The sequence below is a fragment of the Fusarium vanettenii genome (assembly GCF_000151355.1).
Source record: "Fusarium vanettenii 77-13-4 unplaced genomic scaffold NECHAsca_125_unmapped, whole genome shotgun sequence".
Classification (NCBI taxonomy): Eukaryota; Fungi; Ascomycota; class Sordariomycetes; order Hypocreales; family Nectriaceae; genus Fusarium; species Fusarium vanettenii.
Genome location: NW_003315765.1, coordinates 1 through 11,726, shown reverse-complemented (window position 1 = coordinate 11,726; position 11,726 = coordinate 1). Strand labels below are relative to the sequence as shown.

The following is an 11,726-nucleotide window of genomic DNA, read 5'->3' as shown; positions in this document are numbered from 1 at the left end:
ACTGTCAATAACACAAGTGCAAGAGCCACACCACTTCATCATGGAAACCTCAGCAGCGCCGAAACCCGCAACAAACCCCGCAAGCAAGGTACGGATTTTGCCGCAGTCAGCTGTTCACATCGTGCCTGGGAGTGATGTTGGAGAAAAACTCGAGTTCATGAAGAGCATCGTCTACTAGCGTCGTTGGCAGCGAGACTTTGAACCTGGTCAAGAACGTTGGTATCCGCATAGCGACGACTTCGCCCTCAAGAATAGGAAAAAGTCTTTTCCTGATTGATTACCCCAGTCACGATGACACTCCAAGAGTAAAAAGTTATGATATAAGTAGATAAGAGAGCCTCTGTAAGTTTGAGTCCGCTAGCTGTCTCGCATCTCATCATTACCTCAGGCCTAGTACAAACTAATATTATCGTCAGGATCCGTATTCCCGAGGATTTCCTTTCCGAGGCACAAAAGGAAGTTAAGAAGTGGCCAATTACAAGGGAGTGAAGAAAGTTCCATCTAGCACCAAGAGGATCACATGGGAAGTACGAGCCCCTGGCCCATCGCCAAATAAGTGTACCTGTTCTTGATAAGACAATCGAATTCTTAAGGGAGTATCTAGAACATGCACGATGGCTCAAGGCTCGCCTGGAGCCCGAGATTTGGGTTAAAATTGAGACGCAGTGTGATATTTTGGGAGAAGCAGAGACATGATAAGGGGCATCGACGAAGGCGAGCAAAGTAATGAGGCTGAGGTCGATGACAGTGACGATAGATGCAACGAGAAACTCTGAGGAACATAGCGAAAATTTGACTATCACCTTTACGGGGAGTACGTGAGTTAAGGATGAATTAAGAACATGGAGATTGGCTTCATCTAATCTAGGTATGTACTATCGGCAGATCAAACTGTCTCTGTAACCTCTCAAGCCTCAGGCGGCATAGCTAGAAGTCTTCTTCTTGCCCAGACCAACCATCTTCATGATCTCCCTGAAGAACCCAAGATCCTCCTCGTCATAGTTCTCCTCATAAGCGTCAATCATCGGCTTCTCCCAAACTAAATCCGCCTCCTCAGGCTTGATAAACTTGGTCTTCTTGACAAGCTTCCAGCCAAAGAAGAGAATAGGAGCAGCGAGCACCATGGTATAAAAGGTAAAGAAGGTACCGACATCCCACTTTCCGGGCAGGAAGACTGTGTATCCATAAACACAGACCACGCCGGTGAGGAAAACTCCACTGATCCAGGCGCTATACGGCTGGAACCATCCAGTGTAGGGGAGGGTGTTGCGGTCGAGACCTTGGGCCAAGCAGGCCTTATAGAAGAAGACGTATGTGATACAGATAACGATGTAGTCAATAATCTGCGCCGCAGTGATCAGGTTGGTAAGCCATGTTAGGACCACAGCCGAGTCGCTTGAAACGTTGAGGAAGGCAAGGCACGGGAAGACCATGATAGTGGCGAGGCAGTAGATGGGAACTCCCTGCTTCGTGACCTTGCGGAGGAACTTGGGGGCTTGGCCTTCAAGCGCGAGACCGTACAGACTTCGAGTTCCGCAATATGTGTAGGCGTTACCGGCCGAAAAGATACTCGTGATGAGCAGCGCGTTGGTGATGTGAGGCAGAACGCCGACTCCGAAGTTGTTCATGGCAATAACATAGGGCGAAGCGGCCGCAGTACCAGCACCACCCTCCTCGCCAGTGAGGATGGAGACGAGGGTCTTATCGTTGTAGGCAATGGCGACTCCAACGGTCAGGGCACCACCGATGAAGAAGAAACCGAATCGAGCATATGTCGTCTTGAAGGCGTTCTTAAGATAGCGGCGAGGAAGCTTGGTCTCACCGGACACCATCGAGACGTATTCCGGACCGACGATGGTGAACGCGGCACTCCATAAGGAGCCGAGGAAGCCCTCAAATCGACCCAAGTCACCCGTTGTAATGTATTCGGCGAAAGGACCGGGGTTCTTCCAGTATCGGAAGCCGTAACGATCGCCCTTGGGGTTTCCACCGAGCATGGTGACAAAGGTGAAGGAGAAGACGATAAGGAGGAGGATGACTTTGCCGGATGCAAGCCAGAACTCGGCCTCTCCGTACCACTTAACGGTGAAGGCGTTGAGGGCACTTCGCTCTGTTAGTACAGTCCAGGTTGATGCAGTCATAGGGAACTCACAAGTAAAGGACAATGCAAGCTGCAACTACTGCCGCGACAGGAATGTCGTCACGCCAATAGGTCAACACAAGGTTGAGAGCTGAAATCTCGAAGGGAATCAGGATAGCCTCGTAGATAAAGAAGTTCCACCCGGCCATAAAGCCAAAGGCTTCATCAACCCAATGACCAGCCATTCGAATGAAGGCACTGGTAATAGGCATGAAGGTAGCCATCTCAGCGATGCAGTTGTTGACCAGGCCAAGCATGCATGAGTAGAGGGTATAGGCGATCAACAAGCTGCCTGGGCCGCCCTTGATGAGACCAGTACCGATACTGACGAAACTGGCGGTTCCAATGGAGCCTCCAATGGCGATCAGTTGGACCTGGCGGTTGCCCAAGCTTCGCTGGAGGTGATCCACATTGGGACCCAGATCGCCAGCGTGGACACTTTCGGCTTTGTCGTTGACTCCCTCAAACTTCAAGTCCGACATGTCGGACTTCTCCTCTTTGTTGAACGACATGATGAGAAGTATGGAAGGGAGGATGAGATGGGAAGAATGAGACAGAGAAGGCTCGTAGCGAGAGGGGAATCTCTGGCCTTTAAAAGCTCACCGGGCGAGTCATGGACATATTGCCAGATAGAGACTCTGCTGATTACCCTCGGTATCAGTAGCAGAGGCCAAGACATGGATCATGGATGGTGGCCCAACCTGGGGTAAACTCCACCCCCGCAAAGTCACTAACTGTGGCCAGACCAGTCCACACCGTCGGTGAGATTAGGCTACCCCAAGCCATCCTACCGGATGGTGGGCCGGTGGAGAAGCGTATCTTTCATGACGTGGTCTTTCGATGGCAATAATGACCATATCAGGTTGTCACTTGGCTTAAAGAACGGCTGAAGGGCTCAGGAGGGGTTAGGTCAGGCATCGAACTGCGGCAATTAGAAGTGTGTGTGGTTGCCTTTTCCCCTCATGGTAGCGGTTCATCTTGGTATGGAGGCATTGCTGAAAGCCTGGCGAGTTACCCTGTCAACTGACAATCTTTAACCCTGACGTAGGTTCAACATGATAGAGGCTCCATAGATCTTGATGGGTCTTCGTTATCTGAAAGGTAATCTGCTATCTGATAAAGAAGACCCGGACTCCGTTTCTAACGCTCCATATACGTATTTTCAACGAATCTCAAGTCTCCAGTCTATCTCTCTAGTCTGCTGCTCTTCATCACGGACCCCAAATTGAGGAGCTCGGTGTCCCCAGGGAGGACAAGTGGAGAAATGGCGCCATCGGGAGGGCAGCCGATGGAGATAACGGGAGGGCTCCCGTAGCTTGGTGCACGGCACTCCTTGCTGCTGATGGTGTCCAGCTATGGTGCGACTCTCCGGGAGAAGGGCGATGGAAGCAGGGGATATGAATGGCTATGGATGTTCTCACTCGGTTAGTCTTGCATATCTCCGGACTTGAGCGTTGTTGGCGCCACATTCAAGGGAACTCATAGGGCCGGGGAGTCCGGTAGTGAAAGCCCGAAGACACGACCAATCAATCATGACAACTCGCGAATTTAGCATCGCCGTCCTCTTAAATGACATTGCCGATGTGGAAGCTTCGACTTTCCAATTTGCTTTCGGAGTACTGTTGGACCGTTCTACCGTTACGATTCAGTCGTGTTGTGGCTGTTGCATAACTGGCTGACATGACGAAGGGACTACAGGGGGGGCCAAAATATGCCAGCTTGCCTCTGGCTGCGCACTGGGTAATTCACGCGTTCCCGAGAGGTAGTGCCGGAAGGGATCCGTAAGGAGGCGTCTACCCCTGAAACCTGTACGAGGTTCGGGCTGCCTCCAGACCATTTCAACCATGCTGGGGTGACGCAGGGCATAACGGAAGACGCCAAGATCAATCCCAAGGAACCCCAACTGGATGGTGAAGGTAGGACACGGTGAGCTCTAAAGAGGCGTAGACCTGATCATGAGACTCGGGCGGTGGCTTTGGGCTCTAAGACTAGAATGAGATGGACTGAGGGTGCCCTGGCGTTCGTTGAGTTGGCCACTATCATCACAATGTTGAAATGAACACCTCGCCCTCAATGGTCGAGTGGCTTCTTGGAGACGGGTCTCCGCCCGCATCTCCGCGCTGTCTGTTGATGTAAGTATCTTCTCCAACAAACCGAGATATAGCACTCAAGGCGTGACGGCATCTTGTAGTACCGAAGAACTAGGTGAAAACAGCGCAGCGGCCGCTCAACCCCTGTGCCAATTTGCCTGCGGACTACTGGAGGCCCTCCACGCCCTATCCTTGCAGGGGACACGGCTGAAATCCCGGCGTATGTGCCGCCGGTCTGGATTGGAAGCTTCAAAACGGGGCGAGGACGGGTGAGTCTCCTATTGGGATCTTCTAGCAGGGTGTGTTCCCGTCAGATAAGCACCATGACACATACTGTGATAGCCAACGCAAGCAATGGAAAAGAGAGCACGTCTGCCAAGAGCCTGGTCGCTCGGTAAGCCACTAAGGTTCAAGCACAAAGAATCGAATTAGGAAGCTCCATCACGGTGGCTCCGTCCTATACCTGCCTTGAAGTGTCGACTGATGGACCGATATTGGCTCCAAATTCTCTAGCCTTGCTAGTCACGGGGCTGAAATCTCTCAAGTTTGTGGTTTACAGGATCGGTGTGTCCTAGTTCGTGGTAAATGATCAGGGCCTTGCAGCCTGATTAAGAGTGCCCAAAGCAGGGGACAGGTGCTCAGGGGAGGCACTGTGCTTCAAGTCGTGATCACCAGGGTCGGGGGGCATGGACAGTGCAAATGCCCAAGGAGGCAGTGGGCTTCTCTTAACGAGTCGTGGCCTAAGAAAACAAACTGTTTTGAAAAGATGGCCGTGCTCTCTTGTTGTGTAGGGTAATGTGAGACAACTTGAGCATAGCAAGATGGGTCCAGACTGTATGTACCCGCTGGTGTCAGATGAAAGGAACTTTTTGGACACTAGTTTCATTACATCGGTATACCGGCCTTTTTAGTGACCGGGAATCTAGCGGGAAATCTGGCCGGTATTCGCATCGTACCTCTAGGAACGCAACCCTGATCGATCCTATCGCCGACTTGTCAGTGCGACGCGAGTTACAAAGAACGAGCAATGACTAATTATGACGATCATGAATACGTTCTAACTAATATGAAAGGGGTGATGAATATTGCTCACTTAGAAGAAGACTTTCGGGGCGACATTTTCCTGGCGTATACGACAACATTCGTAGAAAATGTCTCGTTCATACGGCATTCCCGAAGAGCATCCCATTTCAAGAACCGCCAGGCAAACTTTGGTAGACTAGGGGGGAGCGGCCTGTTCAAAACCAGTACTGGGGATCCCTGCTCTGGCTCCCGGGCTGTCACCCAGACTCCAGAGCCAGCGTCTCCGATCCAATAAGACGCCCCGACCTTCAATACTGTGCCACCTGTGCTGGGTTGAAACATTTCGGTTGAAAGAAGGCTTTTTTCGAAACGCCAAGGGACTGTCGCGTCGCGACTTGGACAGCGATGACCTTCTGTCTCGATACACGTAGCGGTCATTGCCGCAAAGGTCGCGCACCATTCATTGTCTCGGATCATCTGGCACCACTGAAGATGTGGGTGCTTCTCTAGGTCGGCCACAAAGCAATACCCAGGCTCCTCTGGAGTAGGCCAAAGGATCCTCAACTGTCCATCCAAACCCACACCTGTGGGACGGAGATGTTCCAAAAGGATACGGCAGGCCTCATGAAGAGTGCCCCTGGGAAAGCGATCTTGGTCTTTCAACTTTTCAAGGCTGATTCCGTCTTTGAACAATCCTCGGACATGGTGCTTGACCACGTCCCATCCGCCAATGCCTATATGATCCAGCATATCGAAAAGGGGGCTTTCAACCATTAGCTGTCGAAGTGGCACTCTCCTTGCTAACCCCGTGCAAACACTGAATTGTAGCCCGAAAAGGTCATTGAGAAAGTTCAAGCTGTTGCTCCTGGCGTAGCTCTTCAAGATAGACTCTTTCAGAGATCGGCCAGGATTGTACTTCCACAAGACACCCGCAGTCAAGATGACCGATTGGCCACCTTGGACAGCTACTTGCAATTGATCTTCATACCAAAAGGGCCTGAGCACATCCACAGGCTCAAGGCATCCAGCAGCTCTAGCTGCATGTCGTGCATTTTCCTCTTCGAGTTTGCAGTTGTCATTAGCAAAAGGTGCTCCAATGAGAATCTTGTCGGTGTAGTTAAAGGTCGAAGGTTCAAACTCCGCGGTCAAGTCGCCCCAATGGAACAATTGCTCACCAGAGACCTCTCCCTGTGTCGGAAAAATGGTTCGACCTCTCACTCGAAGGCCAACCATCGTGTTCAATCGGTCATCAGGATCTGTCGAGATGATGCTGGATTCGCCGAAGGTGTCAACAATATCTTCGCAACTGCCGTAAAGCATGGCAGGTTCCAGTCGGTCTCGTTGAGTAGTGAAGACAAAGACAGGCTTTCCCAGCGCTTTCCCAGCGCATGTTAGATCTTGCAACCGCGCAATTATCTTCAATTTCCCTTTGGCATCCATCTTGTGTGGGAAATGCGAGTTATCTCCATCGCTGGCAGAGACTTCAGAGGGTTCAAAGCCATCAAAAGCAACATAGCCTCCAAGGACGATGACGGAAACTGGCCTTGGAAGGTGCTGCGAGTGGAAGTATCCAGTATGGCACTGCCAATACAGAAGCATAGCGATGCTAATTGCCTGCGTGAGGAGCCAAAGGTGGTGTAGTGTCCGTTCCTTGTTGGAAGGAACAAGGAACTCCTGATCTAGCGGCTCGACACCAAGTAGATCGTGGAATACTTTCCGATATAGAGCCACAATGTATGGGATTTGTGATCCATCTTCAGGAATGCTAAACTGCATCTCCTCACTCGAAATGTCAGTGTCTTCCAATTCATTGTAGACCCCTTGGAGATAATCGAAGGAAATGGTCTCTAGGTCCACTCGACTTGGACTTTTCTGCAGCATCATGGAGATTCGGTCGCAACAAAAGCCGGCCAACTGCCATTCAACTGCCAAATTCATCATTTTCTCCCAGGCCTCCTGTAAGCACGGAATCGCGGAAAAACTTGTCGTGATCTCCACTCCTACGGATTTGGCTTCCAGGCCATCGATGAGCCGGTTTGAGAGAATATCGGAAGACAACTCAAGCCGCTGGTCGGCGGTTGCAGCGTTGATACAATAGTCTGCGAGGCGCTCCATATGCCAAGCAACCAAAGACAAGTCAGGCGGCTCAACACTCTCTGTCCACGCTTCAGGTTCCGGTGGCCTTTTCACAAGGCTTCTTTGGTGACAGCAGGATTCATGATGAAACTCTGGAACTGGAAAGCGAGCGGTGTCGTCATCCTCCGAGGCGTCCTTTGATGGGGCATGTTGTTCGCTGTTGCTAAGGATCTGTTCGAGGCTGTATTGTTGTTTACCAATTAGGTTCCAGATGGATTCCGAGTCCATTTCAATTTCTTGCAGGTCGGCTACCCATTGATACCTGGTTGTTCCATGAAAAAGGGATGGCCGGAAGTCAAAAAGCCGCCGAAGATCAGCTACTGGGAGAATCTCGGTAATCTCGAGAAAGGTGTTGCTGAACTGTTCCTTGGGAAGAGCGGCGATATTCGTGAGAAGATAAGACCCATCATTTACTTCCTCCCAAAGTGTTCGAAAGTGGATCTTCTTATATAGGGTTCCAAACCGGGGGAGGCGCGGTTGCCTGCCTTGAATATTGCCAAACACGTCGTATCCGCAAGCTACCAACGAACATGACCAGAGATCAGCAGGATAGGTACCCAATAAACCTTCAGAGCCTGAACAATAAAACGCGAGTTCCGTCAAGCTTCTGCCGATGTGGTCTTTTGCGTAGACGTCGGCTCCACATTGGATCAACTCAACCATGGCGCGACGTAGGTACCCGTCCATTTGGGGATGAGCGTATTGGATACAGAGATGGAGGCAAGTTTGCCCGAGAGAGTTCGTCGCATTTGGGTTGGCCCCTGATCTAACCAGGAGGCCTAGGTTAGACAACGTAGACTCCGGACAATCACGGAGCCATTGTAGGAGGATAGGTGTTCCCTCAGCCTTGGTCACAAGAATACCGTCGAGTACGTCGAGATCCGCATAGGCGATGATGGATTTCTTTAGTTTCTAATGCCAGATAATTAATGAGCCGTCCATTTCTAGACACCTTTCAACTTACATCGTCGTCGATACTGAACGCAAGGCTGAAGCAGGACCGGCCAGAGCGGCCGTGTGCATGAACATCGGCCCCTGCCTCGAGAAGCCAATCGATCCGCCTATACACCCACTCAGGTATCATCCTACCCCTTTCTATTTTGTTGTGGATGGCAAGTATAGCAACGTGCAGGGCGGTCGCGTCATCTACCGCCCTACAGCCGTGAGTTATGTACATTACTGGGGATAGTTCAGATGAGCACACTCACGTCCATCTAGAGCCACGGAGAATCACCCCAAATTGAGCTTTCGTGCTATGATCAAGTATAAAACGACAGAATCGGTCTCCTTCCTCCCAAAAAAGGGCGTACTTTTTCAGATTAGATGTGAAATGCATCGTGGCGTCTGACTTACGTGCAACAGTGTTTTTCCATTTTCATCAACGTCCCGCAAAGAGGCAGCTCGCGAGGAAAGGAGAGATCTGAATAATGAGAAGTTTTCAGCTCTAATGGAAACAAAAATTTCCGAGTAGGATGACCGTTCGAAGTAGGTGTCGATGGATTTGTACAACGGGAATCTGGCTGGAAATGTCCATTAGTCTAGTTATCCTGAGCCATAGAGAGAAACGGTGATCGGTACAGTAGTGCGTTGAGGTTGGAAGGACTTCTTGTCCACCCCAGCGGCCACTTCGCTGCTTGTCCATTGCCAAACTTCGGGGGGATCTTTAGATGCCCAAGATGAGGGGAAGCACGTTGGGCTAGAGGGCCTCATTTTTATGTGCCCCTCACGTGCGCTGTCTGCTCCTGACTGTGCCTGATGTGGCCAATGATGGCCGTGGCTGTGAGCTTAGCTGATATGGGCAGTCAGAGCCTGGTTTTCACAGCCGGATGCGTGTTTTTCACACCATACCTCCCTCTATGTACCCCTCCGATATGTACGTCGTCTACGATCCGATAACGTAAATAGGTCCCACCGAATCTTGAATTAGGCTCCCTAGATATAATACCGGGCATAATAAAAGTACTCGGTATACCCCACGCCTATAGCTTAAGTATCTAGTCCTACTAAATTACCTTAATTAGCTAGGGGACTTTATTAATTATAATACTAAATATCTTATTAAATTTTCTCTAAATTATAATTTACTTTTCTAAGCCTTAAAGCTTAGATTACTTAAGACTAGGCGCGCTAAAATAGAAATAAATAATATTATATTATAATATCTAGTATTTTCTAAGGGAATAAACTAGGTATATTAGGTTTATTATTAATAGAGAGTCTTAGCGTGCTATATAATAAGGGAATTATATCTTAGTAATAGGTTAAGAAGGTCTTAAAGGTTGTGACGGCAGTCACAGCTGTGGGCACCTTAGCCACTGCGCCACGGGGCAAAAGATTGGGCCATAATCGCTATTGTAGCAATTACAGAAGGTGCTTCAACTGCCTATAGGGCTTCAATCGCTGCTACGGGGGACCAAGCCGTAACAAAGGTAATTAAAGTCTATTAATAGCTTAAGGGCTAAATATTTATCTAAGGTATAATAAGTATTATATATATATATAAATATTTTATAGTTATTAAGAAGGTATTATAGCATAAGAATATATCTTATAATATAAGATTTATTCTTAAAATATAAGATTATCTCTAATTAGCTAAGATTAAAAGGTATTTTATAGGGAAGTTTTTAGGTATATAATAGAGCTTATATTAGGCTATAATATAATTTTCTTTTCTTTATTAGTTTTTATCCTTAAGATTATTTCTATAGGCCTTATTTTTTTATTAATAATAAATAAACTTAATTCTATAAAAATTCTTAGCTATTCTTAATTATATTATAATCTTATGCTATATATTATAGAAAAGCCTAAATTATTTTAATTACTAAAATAAGTTATAATATTATATCTTATTTTTATTATATATTCTAAAAACTTTATTATATTATAAAAAAGGATTATTTTAAGTATTCTAAGTATACTTATAGAGGTTATTTTTATAATAAAAAAGGTATATTAGTTTAATAAGGTAAAAAGAGTATTTTTTTTATCATAGTATTTCTAAGTATAATTAATTTATAATAATAAATTAATTTATTATAAAGACATATTACCTTAAATTAAAAAAAAAGAAAACTAAAAAAGAATTAATTATTTTATAATAATAATTAAATAAATATCTTTTTTATCTAATATATCTTTATTATTAGAAATATTTTTCTTAGGACTAAGGTATAAAGATATTAAGTAAGGGGTTATTATTTATAAAGGAATTAGAATTATTTAATTAGCTAGAATTAGATATAATAGCTAATATATAAGTTATAAGGGTATTAAATATTATTAATTAGAGTACTATATTTAATCTTTTTTTACTTAATAAAATTCCTTTAATAAGTATTATAAGTTTATAAGATATTTTAGGGGTTCTTAGGTATTCTTAGATTTAAGGTAATTTTTTTATTTAATTAAGTATTTTATTTTATTATTAATTCTTTATATTATAATAATTCTTTTTATTATATATTCTTTTAGTTTATTAATTTCTTATAATTTATTATAATATTTAATATAAATAATATTCTTAATTATTTTAAGTAAAGAAAGATAAAAAATTAAATTAAGCTTAACCTTAGGGGATAAATTTAATTTATAGTTATTTTTTTTTATTTTCTTAAGGATCTTAAAAGATTTAATATATTTATAATTAAGTTTTTTATTTTATTATTTTATTATAATATTTTTTATTATTAGGTAAATTATTTTTCTCTCCTTAAAGATTAGCCCTTTTAATTACTTAGAGTTATAATAAGTCTATATATATTTTTATATAAATTTAAATTTTATTTTTATTTCTTTATATAGATTTTTTAATTAATTATTAATAAAAATAGCTTTTAAATTAATTAATTCTTTTTATTTTATTTAATAAGTATTTATAATAAAAATAAAATTTATAAAGGCTAATATTATCTTTATATTTTTATTAAATATTATATTATAAGCTAATTAGATAGTAAATAACTTATTAATTTAATTAATTTATTTATAATTAATATAATATTATAAGTATTATTTAATAATTTAATTTATTTTATTTATTTATTTATTAATTTAAGGTTAAAATATTATAATAAATTTATAATTAAGACTATATTATATTATAAGTATTTATTAAAATTTTAAAGTAAATATAAGTTTTTTATTAGAAATAATTTCTAAAAGTAATTTATAAATATTAATAATTTATTATAAAAAGATATAAAAAAATTCTTTTATATTTATTACTTCTTAAAATAAGATAAAATATATAAACTTTATAAAATAATTAATAATAATAAAGATATTATTATAAATAATATTAATTAAGGGTTTTTTTAATAAGGATAGCTTTA

At 44.0% G+C, this 11,726-nt stretch overlaps 2 protein-coding genes across 2 annotated transcripts; both read right to left on the bottom strand.

Moving 5' to 3' along the window:
- Positions 1 to 914: 914 nt before the first annotated feature.
- On the bottom strand, positions 915 to 2,622 carry NECHADRAFT_56408 (uncharacterized protein; the record flags this gene model as incomplete). The annotated part of the gene is made up of 2 exons (XM_003039277.1): positions 915 to 2,103; positions 2,153 to 2,622. 2 exons carry the CDS (start codon positions 2,620 to 2,622, stop codon positions 915 to 917), a joined length of 1,659 nt encoding a protein of 552 aa, XP_003039323.1.
- Positions 2,623 to 5,319: 2,697 nt separating this feature from the next.
- On the bottom strand, positions 5,320 to 8,725 carry NECHADRAFT_89312 (uncharacterized protein; the record flags this gene model as incomplete). The annotated part of the gene is made up of 3 exons (XM_003039276.1): positions 5,320 to 8,301; positions 8,354 to 8,450; positions 8,598 to 8,725. The coding sequence occupies 3 exons, from the start codon at positions 8,723 to 8,725 to the stop codon at positions 5,320 to 5,322; spliced, it is 3,207 nt and encodes a 1,068-aa protein (XP_003039322.1).
- Between the last annotated feature and the right edge of the window lie 3,001 nt (positions 8,726 to 11,726).